The sequence below is a fragment of the Leiobunum rupestre genome, chromosome 1 (assembly GCF_980474605.1).
Source record: "Leiobunum rupestre chromosome 1, qqLeiRupe1.1.hap1, whole genome shotgun sequence".
In the NCBI taxonomy this organism is placed as follows: Eukaryota; Metazoa; Arthropoda; class Arachnida; order Opiliones; family Sclerosomatidae; genus Leiobunum; species Leiobunum rupestre.
The window spans coordinates 87,636,981-87,649,043 of NC_143384.1; the positions used below are offsets into that span (position 1 = coordinate 87,636,981).

General features: G+C 38.4%; 1 protein-coding gene across 1 annotated transcript; it reads right to left on the reverse strand.

Moving 5' to 3' along the window:
* Nucleotides 1-5,802: 5,802 nt before the first annotated feature.
* Nucleotides 5,803-9,894, reverse strand: LOC149968696 (uncharacterized). The gene has a single exon (XM_090168623.1). It carries the CDS (start codon nucleotides 9,877-9,879, stop codon nucleotides 5,848-5,850), a length of 4,032 nt encoding a protein of 1,343 aa, XP_090024749.1. The 5' UTR covers nucleotides 9,880-9,894; the 3' UTR covers nucleotides 5,803-5,847.
* Nucleotides 9,895-12,063: the final 2,169 nt, after the last annotated feature.

Here is a 12,063-nt window from a genome sequence, read left to right on the forward strand (position 1 = left end):
AAATATGCAAATTTGAATCCAGAATCGCAATTATTGAACCCAAAACATATTTAACCACTTTTTTTAACCAACGCAACTATATAAGCTTCAGTGTTTATAGCCTGCAATTTAAGGGAAATTGCCTTTAAATATAGTTCTTTATTAGTCTGTGATCACCTATTGTGTAAGGCACCATTTAAATAAAAATAATTGGGAGTTTTTTATTTTGAAATTTTAGCAGTTATTTAAATATTTTATCTATTTTTTGCAGTTGCATAACTGTTGGAAGATTAAAAAAACCCGCCTTAAACCCTAATGCTTAAGGTTAATTTATTAAAAAAAAATATTGTTTAGCTGCAGTACACTCAAAGAAGACATTGAAGAGTTTCAATTATAAAACATTTTAGCAGTATTTATTAAAATCGAGATTGAAAAATGTTAGACTGGTAGAATTGGTGTAATGTTATATGAACTACTTAATTTTAAATAGTCAGAAAAGTTACATTGTGTTGAAATTAAAAAAAAAGTAAATGTGATTGATGTTAACCAATATGGGAAGCATTTTAATTTAGCCACTTTAAAAATTGTGAATCTATTTTTAGTAAATTTTGTTAACTTAAGCTGTTTTAATTCTATATAGCTGTACCACGTCTTTGAAATAAATTACTTGATTCAATAATTTACTTTTATATATTTATATACTGTACAATTAACAACTTGTTTACTGTAATTAACACAGATTCAATGTTTACAATAAAAAGTTTTGTAACATTTACAACGTCTATGTTTGCATTTCTGCAACCTTTACACTTTTCTGTAAATTTTACAGAAGCAAAGCTTTTGGACAAAGTTGTTGTAATATTTACCAAATTTTTCTGTAATTTTTACTTAATTTAATCTGTTAAATGAACTAAGGTGTTTTAAAATTTACTTTTTTTTTCTGTAATTTTTACAGAATCAAATCTGTACAATAAATCAAGTAGTAAAAATTACAACTTTGCATTGGTAATTTTAACAGATGTTGCTCTGCAGAAAAAACAAAACGTTTGTAAAATTTACTACACATGTTCTGTGAAAAGTACTATTAGTTTTTACTGTAAAAAATACAACCCTTTTACTCTTATCCTAAAAAAACCCAAAAGAAATGGTAAAATTTACAGAAATATTGTGGCATGCAGTGCTTCCAGAAATTTTCTGTAATTTTAACAGAACTTTTTTCTGTGAATTTTTGTTTACTACTATCTGTGAGCAATGTTTTGTCGTTAAATATCTGGACGACTATAGATAAATTTGAGCAAGTGTTTTCTATATGTTCATTTGATGTGTCTTCAATTTTTTCGGTCGATGCCAGATGTTATTTAGGCGTAACAAATGCTCTAATTTTGTAACGATCTCGTTCCATAGATGTTACAATAGAACATCTGCAGAAGCATGTAAATTGCACTTAGTGTGCATCTGGAGTACATATATGTTAAACATAATTGCATCTGCTGAACACTAAAAATGCATATGTTCATGTGTTCAACAGGTGTTAGGTGCTCTAATTTTGTTACGGTCTCGTTCTATAGATGTTACAATATGACACTGGCAGAGCACCTAAAAGGCATTTAGAGCACATCAGGAGTACATCTACCGTACACATAATTGCATCTGATGAACACTAAAAGTCCATATATGCAAGTGTTTAACATGTGTCAGGTGCTCTAATTTTTTTACGCTCTTTAGGTGTTTTTTAAACGTGCTGTAGGCGTCATAAAGATTTGCAGTGTACGCAGTTTCTCGACATCTCTGCGTTCGCAGTTGCTAGGAATTAGGGAAGGAAGTCGAAGGGTTGGCAAAACCACCATGCGACGGTGAGCGTTAACGGATTAATTTGCAGTTGGGTTCGGTTTGGATGGTTGTTTTTTCGTTAACGCTCACCGTCGCAACAGTTTTAACTCAGCTTGATTGGATATTTCGTTATTGTAATGTTTATTTGTAGGGTGTGAATGTTGAGTTTGTGGACTCACGAAAACAGAGACTGTATTTACTGCTTCATATTCTCCGTTAGCATAATTATTTTCTTGCTTATTATACTTGTATGTTAAATCGTAGCAGAAGTTATTATTTCCCTTTACAACAAAATAGTCAGGTTGCTGTATGATACCGCAACTTTAATTAATTAATAAACCATCCATTTTTAAAGAGAACGTTAGGTTTAACATTGTCTTCGCGGGTTTTCGTATGCGGAATGGATGAAGGGTCTTTCGAATTTGACGTCACATATTATAATAGGAAATTATATTCGTTAACACTCGGAATGTCTCGCTGCGAATGGATAGGGTCAAACTAACATGGTTACTACCCGAGGTGTTTAAACTAGAGAGTTAAGTAGACTCTCATGTCACTTAAAAACCAAAAGGGGAAATGATGCTACTCAATTAGATATTTCATGTATACAGGGTGTTTTAAAAGGTTTTTCAAAAACTTTAAGGAGTTGAAGGGGGTGAGTTGTGAAGTATGCTTTTTTTTACCCATTTTTCTACGATGAGTTAAAAGAGTGCCAGAGAGCTTCAAACTGTGGCCTACTAGCCCCTGGAAGTAGGCTGCAATAAGCACAAAACCAACTGAACATTGGGGGCCACCCGTGGTCAACCTACTTCGTTCCTGTTCTGTAAAATGAACCAGTCGCAGAGAAGTTCAAGTAAAAATTTAAGTAACGTACCCAGAATGTGCCTGTCTCACGTAATCGACGATGGACATTTGTAAAATTCCGTTTCTACACACGCATGCGCAGAGGCTGCATCACGTCGCGTATAATGCGAGATAACCTAAATTTGGGAATTTCATTTGATTCATCGTATAAATCTGGAAACTAATACGATAAAATCCTTTCTTTCTAACTTCTATTTGACATTGAAAATTTGCAAACTTGCCAAGACAGGAGAATTGTTTACACATTTCACAGAAAAACCCTTAAAACCTGCATATTTATGTACCACTAAAAATTCGCTCTAATTAATGTAAAAAATTGTTCCTTGGTTAGTATTCAAGAATTTGTCCTTCTTGTCGAATGAGCAAAATAGTTTTACCAAGAAGAAAACAAAGAGAAAAGAATTGTTTGGAAAAATGCACTAATCTAAGATACATGACTCAAGAAAGAGCTAAAGACAAGCTTGTTATAGTTAATAAAAAAATAAAGCTCTGGGGAAAATGACGCGTTTTTCATGTCAGAAGAAGAAAGTCGGGACTTCGAAGAAATAATTGCCAAAAACCAATTTGAAAGTAAATCAGTATTCCAGAAGCTACTGATAAGAGATCAAATGAAATAAATTCGAAAAAATATCTAGAGCAAGAAAATGGCATCCTGCGATAGTCCAATGGTGTATTTCAGTAAAAGCCAGGTCTTCTACTGCTTATGAAGCTATACGTCAAGCTTTTCCACAGCCTTCATAAAGAACGCTTTATAATTATTCAGTAGATCTAACTACAATGCAGTAAGATGAAATACAGATAAAACAAGATTTAGTTTTTAATAGCAGCACCGGACAGTTATTCGATCCACCAATCTAAATCAGTTAAGGAATAAAGATTCAGAACTAGAAGACCGCATAAATGGTGCCTCAGATGAAGGAAATGTAAATTTAGCAAATCACGTGCTTCAGAGGACTGACCATTAGTTTAAAAATCCATACGCTTCCCCCCCCCCGGAAATTTGCTCGCCGAAGACATATACTCCATAGTTTGGGAGGGCATTCAAAACCTGCAACCAGCTAGGTTCAGAATTATCGCGGTTATATGCGATAAAGCCTCTTCAAATATGAAATCATCAGTAACATAATAACAATAAGTATGACACTTCTTATAGCTTTAATGCTAATTTTCTAACCGAACCTTTTTTCGGCACTGATACTCTCTTCAAGCTGTGACTTGGACTCGCGATTTACCGTTTTGGATGACTACTTTTTGATAAAAATTTAAGCCTAATGTCGGAGAGCACATTCTGGAGTCGCGAAGGGGCTTTGGCTTTGCGTGGAGGAAAAAACTTTTTTTTTCATTTTAGCCTAATATTCCGCCTATCTATCGGAAACCAGATATTTCGGCATAGCGGAAGTCTCGCATATTTTAGACACTAGAGGGCTCTGTGCTGAGAAAACATCTTGATTACGCAATAACTATGAAAATCAGTTTGGTTTTAAATCTCGTTAATTGTCATACGTATTGTTATTATGTTACTTATGATGAAATTAATCCAAATTTGTACAGAAATCGACCAAAAATTTTGCTTTGTTTTTGATATAAGCCATAATATGAAAACCGCAAACAATGGTTTAAGCAACAGTGGGAAAAAGAAGAAACGCAAGGATGGTTCGGTTCAACCAATTAGGCTTTTAAAAAAGAATGGTCAATTTCTCGTATGACTGCATATAGTTGACATTTATAACATTGACTCAAAGTCATTGCGACGGCTAGCACCTAAATTGACTTATAATCACGTGAACCCTAAGGCACATATTGGCATGCGAGTAAAGCTTGCAACTCAAGTACTACTACAGCTAACGCTGTTGAAGAGTTGATTGGAGAGGAGACGAAAGAGACTTTGAAGTTTTTACGAATGTTTGACACTTTTTCATATTTTACTAAGAAGAAACCACTTTAGAGCCATTCCGAACTTTAGACGATTGGCGGTTTAAGGTATTAACTGAATAAACCTACAAACAAATTGTACATATTTTAACAAATAACAACCATTAAACTATAAAGGGTTTTTTAAAATATAAAGCTATTTTTAAAATATAAAGGTATTTTTGAAATATAAATTACTTTTGAAAATATAAGGCGAATTCGTCTAAGACATTCGAGGCCAGTTTAAGAAACGCACAACCTACCTGGAAGGTGCAACATGTAGTAGAAACGCACTTTAGTAACACATACCTCACAGGCAGTGGCGTAGACAAGGGGGAATTCCGTGTCACCGCCCCCATTAGGCCTACGTTTGACTGTACTAAATTTTCACTCCTCCTCGACCCCCTTTGGCGAATTTCTGGCTTCGCCACTGCTTACAGCTTACAAGGATAGTTCTTTTATGTTTATTTCCTACAACTATGTATTAGGAGACAGCAAATAAACCAAAACTTTCTCCTACAATGCAGGAAAAATTGAGTACACCTTAAATCATTTCTCCCAAGCATACCAAAGGAAAAAGAACAAAACCAGAGACCCTATATTTTTAAAACACCTTTAATGCTTTATTGTTTATTTTCGTTGTTGATCGTTCGCAGGAATCCAGCTACGTCACACACCGGGAAAACACCGTGTTTTCCCCCCGCCGTTTTCTTCTCGGGCAGATATCTCTATTCCCGACCCCGCGTTATAAGCTAACCATTATTATACACAGTATTTTTACCAACCTTGATCCCGAACCTTGGCAAGAAAACGCTATTGATGGTGAGCCCGGACTAGCGACGCGCGAACGTAGAACGCTAACCGATGGACCGCGACCTTTTTTTTAACAATTAGACGAAACTAAGTTTCTTCCACTTTTGACCGCTACTACTGGCCAAACTATAGGAGCTACGAAAAAAATGGCAATGGTCAATTTTGCTCCTTTGATCAAGCTTAACAACATGTATCAATTTCAAAAAAAATCTGTTGAAAGCCAAATCCCATAGAAGAAGTGCGATGTCCTTTTTTGGGGTTTTTCAGTGGTCGCCCTGCAATATGAACGTGAATTATCACAATAAAGAAAATTAAAATAATTACGAATATAATGTAATTTTTAATAGTACATTGAATATTAAACATTTAAATTAAATTTTTTTTTGCAATTTGAACGTAAGCGAAGCAGAAATTTTGGCTTATAGTCGAAATTTGAGTTAGGTGTGACCGCTAAGTTAGCGATGCACTGGCTCCGCCGATAAATGTCCCAATGTCTCCGGTGACGGTTCCAGGAAAAACGCAGTCTTTGAAGAACATGTAATTGTGCAGTCCATCTTCATGTTGCTGACGTTTACCAGCGGCAATTTCTCGTTGGACCAGAGCCACGCGACGCTCCTTTGAAGCCAGTTCGCGGCTCACTTCGTCGATACGATTGTTCACAGCAGTCGCAACGTAGACTGTGTTTCCTTCTATACTCACATCCGGCTCGGGAATAGTATCAAGTTCAGTCTTCAACCGTTCCAACTTTCTCTGAAGCTCTTCCGTTTCAAACATTTCGGACTCCAATTGCTGATAGAGAACTGGCAAGCTCGAGAAAGTGCCAGACATCGATTCTAGCATCATTCTCTCCTTCTTCTCTGTCCGTCTCTGCCGATTCTCTTGGGCCAATCGCTGTTGTTCTGATGTGGACATATGTCTCCAGGATCTGATTAAATCGCGAACTTCAGGATGATCGTGGCGTTCGGCTAAAACATCCGCAGTGTCTTGCTCGGCGTTCAAGGCGTCGACATCTGCTCCATACTCCAAGAGCAGTTCCACAACTTCTCGGTGCCCTTCCATGGCCGCGCGGTGCAAAGGACTGATCTTCTGGTTCGATACGGTGTTAATGTCCGCGCCGTGCTTCAGGAGTATTTGGACCACTTCCCTCCGGTCATTTTTGGCCGCCATATACAAGGGACTGTAACCACCCTTCTTCGGCACGTTCATGGGGGCACCTCCCTTCAGCAGGGCTTCCAGAACAATGACGTGGCCGTTGTCAGCGGCTATTAAAAGCGGAGTGGCGCCATTCGTCGTCGGGAAATTGACGTCAGCCTCGTTTTCCAACAGACAGTCGACCACAAGGGAGTAACCGTTCTCAGAAGCGACATAAAGGGGCGTGGCATTGTCTTTGTTGCAAGCGTTGACGTTTGCGCCTCGCTCTGTCAGCAATCGAACGATGTCGTGTCGGTTGTATTTGCAGGCGAGAAACAATGGCGTCTGCTGGTTTTGGTCTCTCATGTTCAAGTCTGGTTTTTTCTTGAGTAAACGAACCACCAGTTCTTCGTCACCGGCAGTTACGGCTTCTAAAAGGCAAGATTTCTTCTTGAGATTGTCGGTGAAAGATTTAAATGACCTAGTCAAGGATGATTTGATCGACGCAGTCTCTTGCTCATCAGTCTTCTGAGATAATTTCTCAGCTTTCAGCTCTCGAAGCGCTGCCATGATTTGCCCCATCTGTGAATGCAGCAAATCTAAGTTGATTAGGGCTTCCACGTTAGTTTTCATTTCCATTTCCCTCGTGTCGTCCGGCATAACAATTTTGGACAAATCTTTGGTTTGCAACGCGACAGTTGCTTGTTGTCGTCGCAAGAGGGCACATTCCCTTTTTTTATCCGCCAACTGTCGACTTAGTTCGTCAATCGTCTTTTGCAAAAAGTTATCGTCGGTGGTAATTCGAGGTAACAAGGAAGAAATGGACGCGCCGATGTCCTTACGCGACTGCAACCATTTAATAAACTCAATTAGCTTGACAATATTTCGGTGACCTTCCAATTTTGCTAGACCTAATGGTGACTGGCCTCGAATATTTCGGGTTTTGAGTGACGCTCCACGCTCCAGCAATAATTGAACAGTGCTAAGATGGCCATTTCTACAAGCCAAATGAAGCGCCGTGTACCCCAAGGGATCTCTCGAGTTCACTGTCGCCCCAACTTCCAACAACCTGTTGATGATTTGGTCGTGACCATTCGTGGCGGCGCATTGCAAATTGAAATGATCCTGTATCAGCCAAATCCAGTCTATTTTAGGAAACTTCATTCCTTGAACGATGAGCCAATCCAGTAGCTCCTCGTCTCCTTCCATCACCGCTTGTTTAATTTTGCAGGACATGATTAAAGTACCAAATTCTTTACAACGATCATTTAATTTGGCGTTGTCCAGTGGTGTGTGACCATTCGAATTTACCGCTTTAATGTCCGCGCCGCTCCGCAGCAGAATATCAACAATATCCCTAACTTCCATTCGTACACTTTCTGTAACTGATTTTGTCACGAAATGCAAAGGCGTGTCTTTGGTATTGGTGGCAGCATTTACGCAGCCACCGTGGTCGAGAAAATATTTGATCCATTTAAGATCCAATTGCCGACATGCCACGTGCAGAGCTGTTTCACCCTGGTTGTCGTCTTGATTGATATCCGCCCCTTTCTCCATAAATAGCTTTACAATTATATCCAAATCGCAAAGGCGCCGCCCCCTCCAAAATTTATTTTTCGTTATTGTATGCAGTGGGGTTGAGCCGAGGTGGTCAACAACATTGACGCTAGCCCCCGACATAATTAATGTTTGCACAGTATCTCCGCTTGAGGCAAGGTGCAGTGGGGTTGACCCGTTTTTCGTAGTAGCATGCACATTAAGACCCTTTTTAATTAGTAACTGTATCATATCACAGCCACTCTGTGACGCAGCGTGCAAAACAGTGCAACCTTCGGCATCAGTCGCATTAACATCAGCGCCTGCGTCCAGTAATAGTTTAGCTATTTCTGCCTCGGACCCCTTTAAAGCATTGTGCAGTGGGGTTGACCCTTTTCGGTCAGTAGCATTAATATTTACTCCTTTCATAATGAGTTCTGTTATAGCCCTGTAGCAGCTAGAAGACGTAAAGTGCAAAGGAGTACGACCATTATTATCGGTAGCATTCACATCCGCGCCCGTGATCATTAGTAACATGGCGGCTTTTTCTTTTTTCTCGCTTAGAGCGATGTGCAACGGGGTTGAGCCGGCATTCGTAGTAACGTTCACAATGGCGCCGCTTTTAATTAGAAGTTCTGTAGAAATACAGAAATGCAAAGGAGTGAAACCATTGTTATCGGACGCATTAACATTAGCGCCAGCGTTGATAAATTTCTCAGCTGCGTTTTCGTTATTATCTCTTAAAGCGATATGCAGTGGCGTTGATCCGTCATTCGTAGTGGCGTTCACATTAGCACCCTTTTCGATGAGTGGCTTTGTAAAATCCCTGAAACTCCATACAGCCAAGTGTAAAGGAGTGAAACCATGGTTATCGGAAACATACACATCAGCACCTGCGTTGATTAATGTGTCAACAGCGTTTTCATTTTTCTTTCTTAAAGCGTTGTGCAGCGGGGTCGACCCGTCATTCGTAGTAGCGTTCACCATAGCACAGTTTTCAATTAGTGGTCCTAAACAATCGTTGTGATACCCCGAAGCAAAGTACAGAGGAGTGCAGCCATTTTTATCTGGCGCATTCACATCAGCACCAGCCTTGATTAGTGTTTCGGTAAGTCTTGGGTTATTCTGCGATACAGCTTTGTGCAGCGGTGTTGAACCGTCAATCGTTGTAGCGTTTACATTAGCACCGTTTTTAATGAGAAGTAGTATAGAATCATTGCAAAGCTCCGAAGCCAAGTGTAAAGGAGTCAAACCATTGTTATCTGACGCATTCACATCAGCGCCAGCGTTAATTAATGTTTGGGCTATATCTGCATTTTTGATCGAAATATCCGTCGCTAAAGCTTTATGCAGCGCGGTAGATCTTTCACTGTTAGTAGCGTTCACTACGGCCCCCTTTGCAATCAGAAGAGTAATAATGTCACAGTGTTTCGCCGACGCCACGTGAAGAGGAGTGAAACCAAAATTATCGGTCGTATTCACATCAGCACCAGAGTTAATTAGTATTTCTGCTGTTTTGGCATCAGCCCACGATAAAGTGTAGTGCAAAGGCGTACAAACGCGGAATCGATTCTTGAACCAGGTGTTTGACCTCCACGAGGGAATGCCATCAGGGTTGTACTTGTCGTAAACCAATCTTTCGTTAACGTCTGCCCCCTTTTCGATAAGGCGTCGCACTGAATTGGGGCCGTCCTGGTCGCGGATCGCCTCAATCCACGGAGACACCTTATCTTCGCCTGTGGCCCGATGAAGTTCTGCTTTTTCTGGTAATACACTATCTAACTCCACTGGTGCGTGTAAATGGTCTTCCCCCATTTCTACTAAAGAAGAAAACTGTTTATTAAAAAAAACATTGAAAAAAAATCAACCGACCCCGCAGAATTTTAATTACGGAGAAGATCAAAAAGTTAGTTTAGAAAGACGTAGCGGGCATCAAGAGAAGTTCAATTAGTTGCTGGATTTCTGCTAATAAGCAGCCGCTGTGTGTTTTAAATAGACCAATTTTTACGATCGCTATAGGGTAATTAAAGTAAAAACTTGGACAACTCCGTCGATTAAATTGAGAGGACTCTTATGGGGGCCCCTTAAAATTTAATTGTGGTCCAAGTAAACTGAAAAAGGGGATATGGTCTTGGAATCCTACCCCTATAAACACGAAAATATTTGTAAAAAGCAAAGCGGGATAATTTCTGTTTGGCCCTGGCTATAAAACAATTTAGGTTCAGGAAAACCCTAGCAAAGTAATGTTTAGTGTCAATTACGGTTCTCGTTTTAAGCTGGGGTTTTATTTCGATAAATAGATAATAGACAACGATCTGTTGGTAACGCATGTTTAATTTACACTTTTAGCTATTTCTTTAAAACTATTTAAAACAGGCTTTTTAAGTAACTATATAGAAGTATTATATTTCGCATAATCAAATTATGGTGTATTTTATGTATTACATATTTAACTAATATGAGAAACTTCTCATATTAATAATTAATCAATAACATTGTGGCGGGGATATCAAATAAATGAATGTCGATGTTATCGAAGAGTACTGGGCTGGACAAAGAAAATACTGGCAGGAGTAGAAACTTAATCTCGGGATATCTTAAGGCTATAGATAATGTCGTAATATTCCTCTAATAGCCTCGTTTTTAGCTGAGAATAAATTTTGCTTTTATATCAAATTATATTTTAAACTAACTTAATCCTACCGTATTTTAGAGTAAGTTTTCCCATTAAATACTTCTGAAATATTGAAAAAGGTATAAAATATTAAATCTGGTCCTTTCACGATTGCGGCTTCCTATTTCAGTCCGCAGATAAAAGTTATACTATTTGGTTGGAGCATACCCGTTGCTCTCAAATCCGAAATTAATATACCTACAGCGAAGGACCTACTTCTATAGATTGATGTATCATTCCCTCACAAAAATAAGAAGCTGCCATGTTTTTGGGCTGCTGGTCTGAAATTTAGCTACACGTTGGCTGCACGGAACTGCAATGAATTTCAGTCAAATTTCAGTCTAAATCATGAAGAGTGCAATTTAACTGCATTGAGGTTATAGACTGCAAAGGGGATAACGTTTGACTTTAATAACAGCTACCTTAGCTACAATTGCCGTTAACTAACTGCAACCACGGCAGTCTTAAAGCATAGGCTAATTGGGCTACAACCCAGGACACAGGCCAGTTTAGGGTACCACACTTACTGTGGGGCTAAGAGTTTAGTTGGTTTAACAATTATTTATGTTTTTTTTTAAATAATATATCCCTTAGTTATGTCTTAAGTATTTTGACTAATCGCCACATCGCGTATCATACGGTACCTACAATTTCTAAAAACTTATAGCGAATCACTGTCAGTAAACAGGAGAGTTGCGGATGTGATAGTAGAATGGATATATTTTTCTTAGTAAGGGCAAAGTGAGTATCTCCAACTCCAAAGAAAAAATATCTTTACAACACCAACAAGAAGAACTCATCAGACTTCCGCTCAGTGCAAAACGGAAATTATTATGGCATTCTAGAATCACAAAGCACTGTACTACGAGGAAGCGAAAAATTTCAAATTGATACGATTTTACCAATTATCGATTCTAAATTGTCTGAATTACCAAAGAGAACTTGATTCTACACAAATATACATGAGAGATTTAGGCCTATTTTCATTCTAAAACTTAAAGTTGTGGAACTCAAGAAAGTTCAAGTTCTAGGTGAACGTTTTAAAAAATAGAATAATCGAAATAAGCTTTTCCCCTCTCGAAATTGATGAAATAATAACTCTCATAACACTATGCATAATCAACCTGTTTTTCAAAATTAACGATCCATTTTATGTTAAGAAAAAGGGCCTAGCAATGAGTTCTTCCCTCTGCTCTTTATTATGTGACTTATATATAAACACTTGGAAGTGATAACTTTAAAAAATTCCCCGTTTATTATAAACTACTGGAAACGGTATTTGGACGATATAATAGCCTTGTGGAAACATGGAATAGAAAAAATTT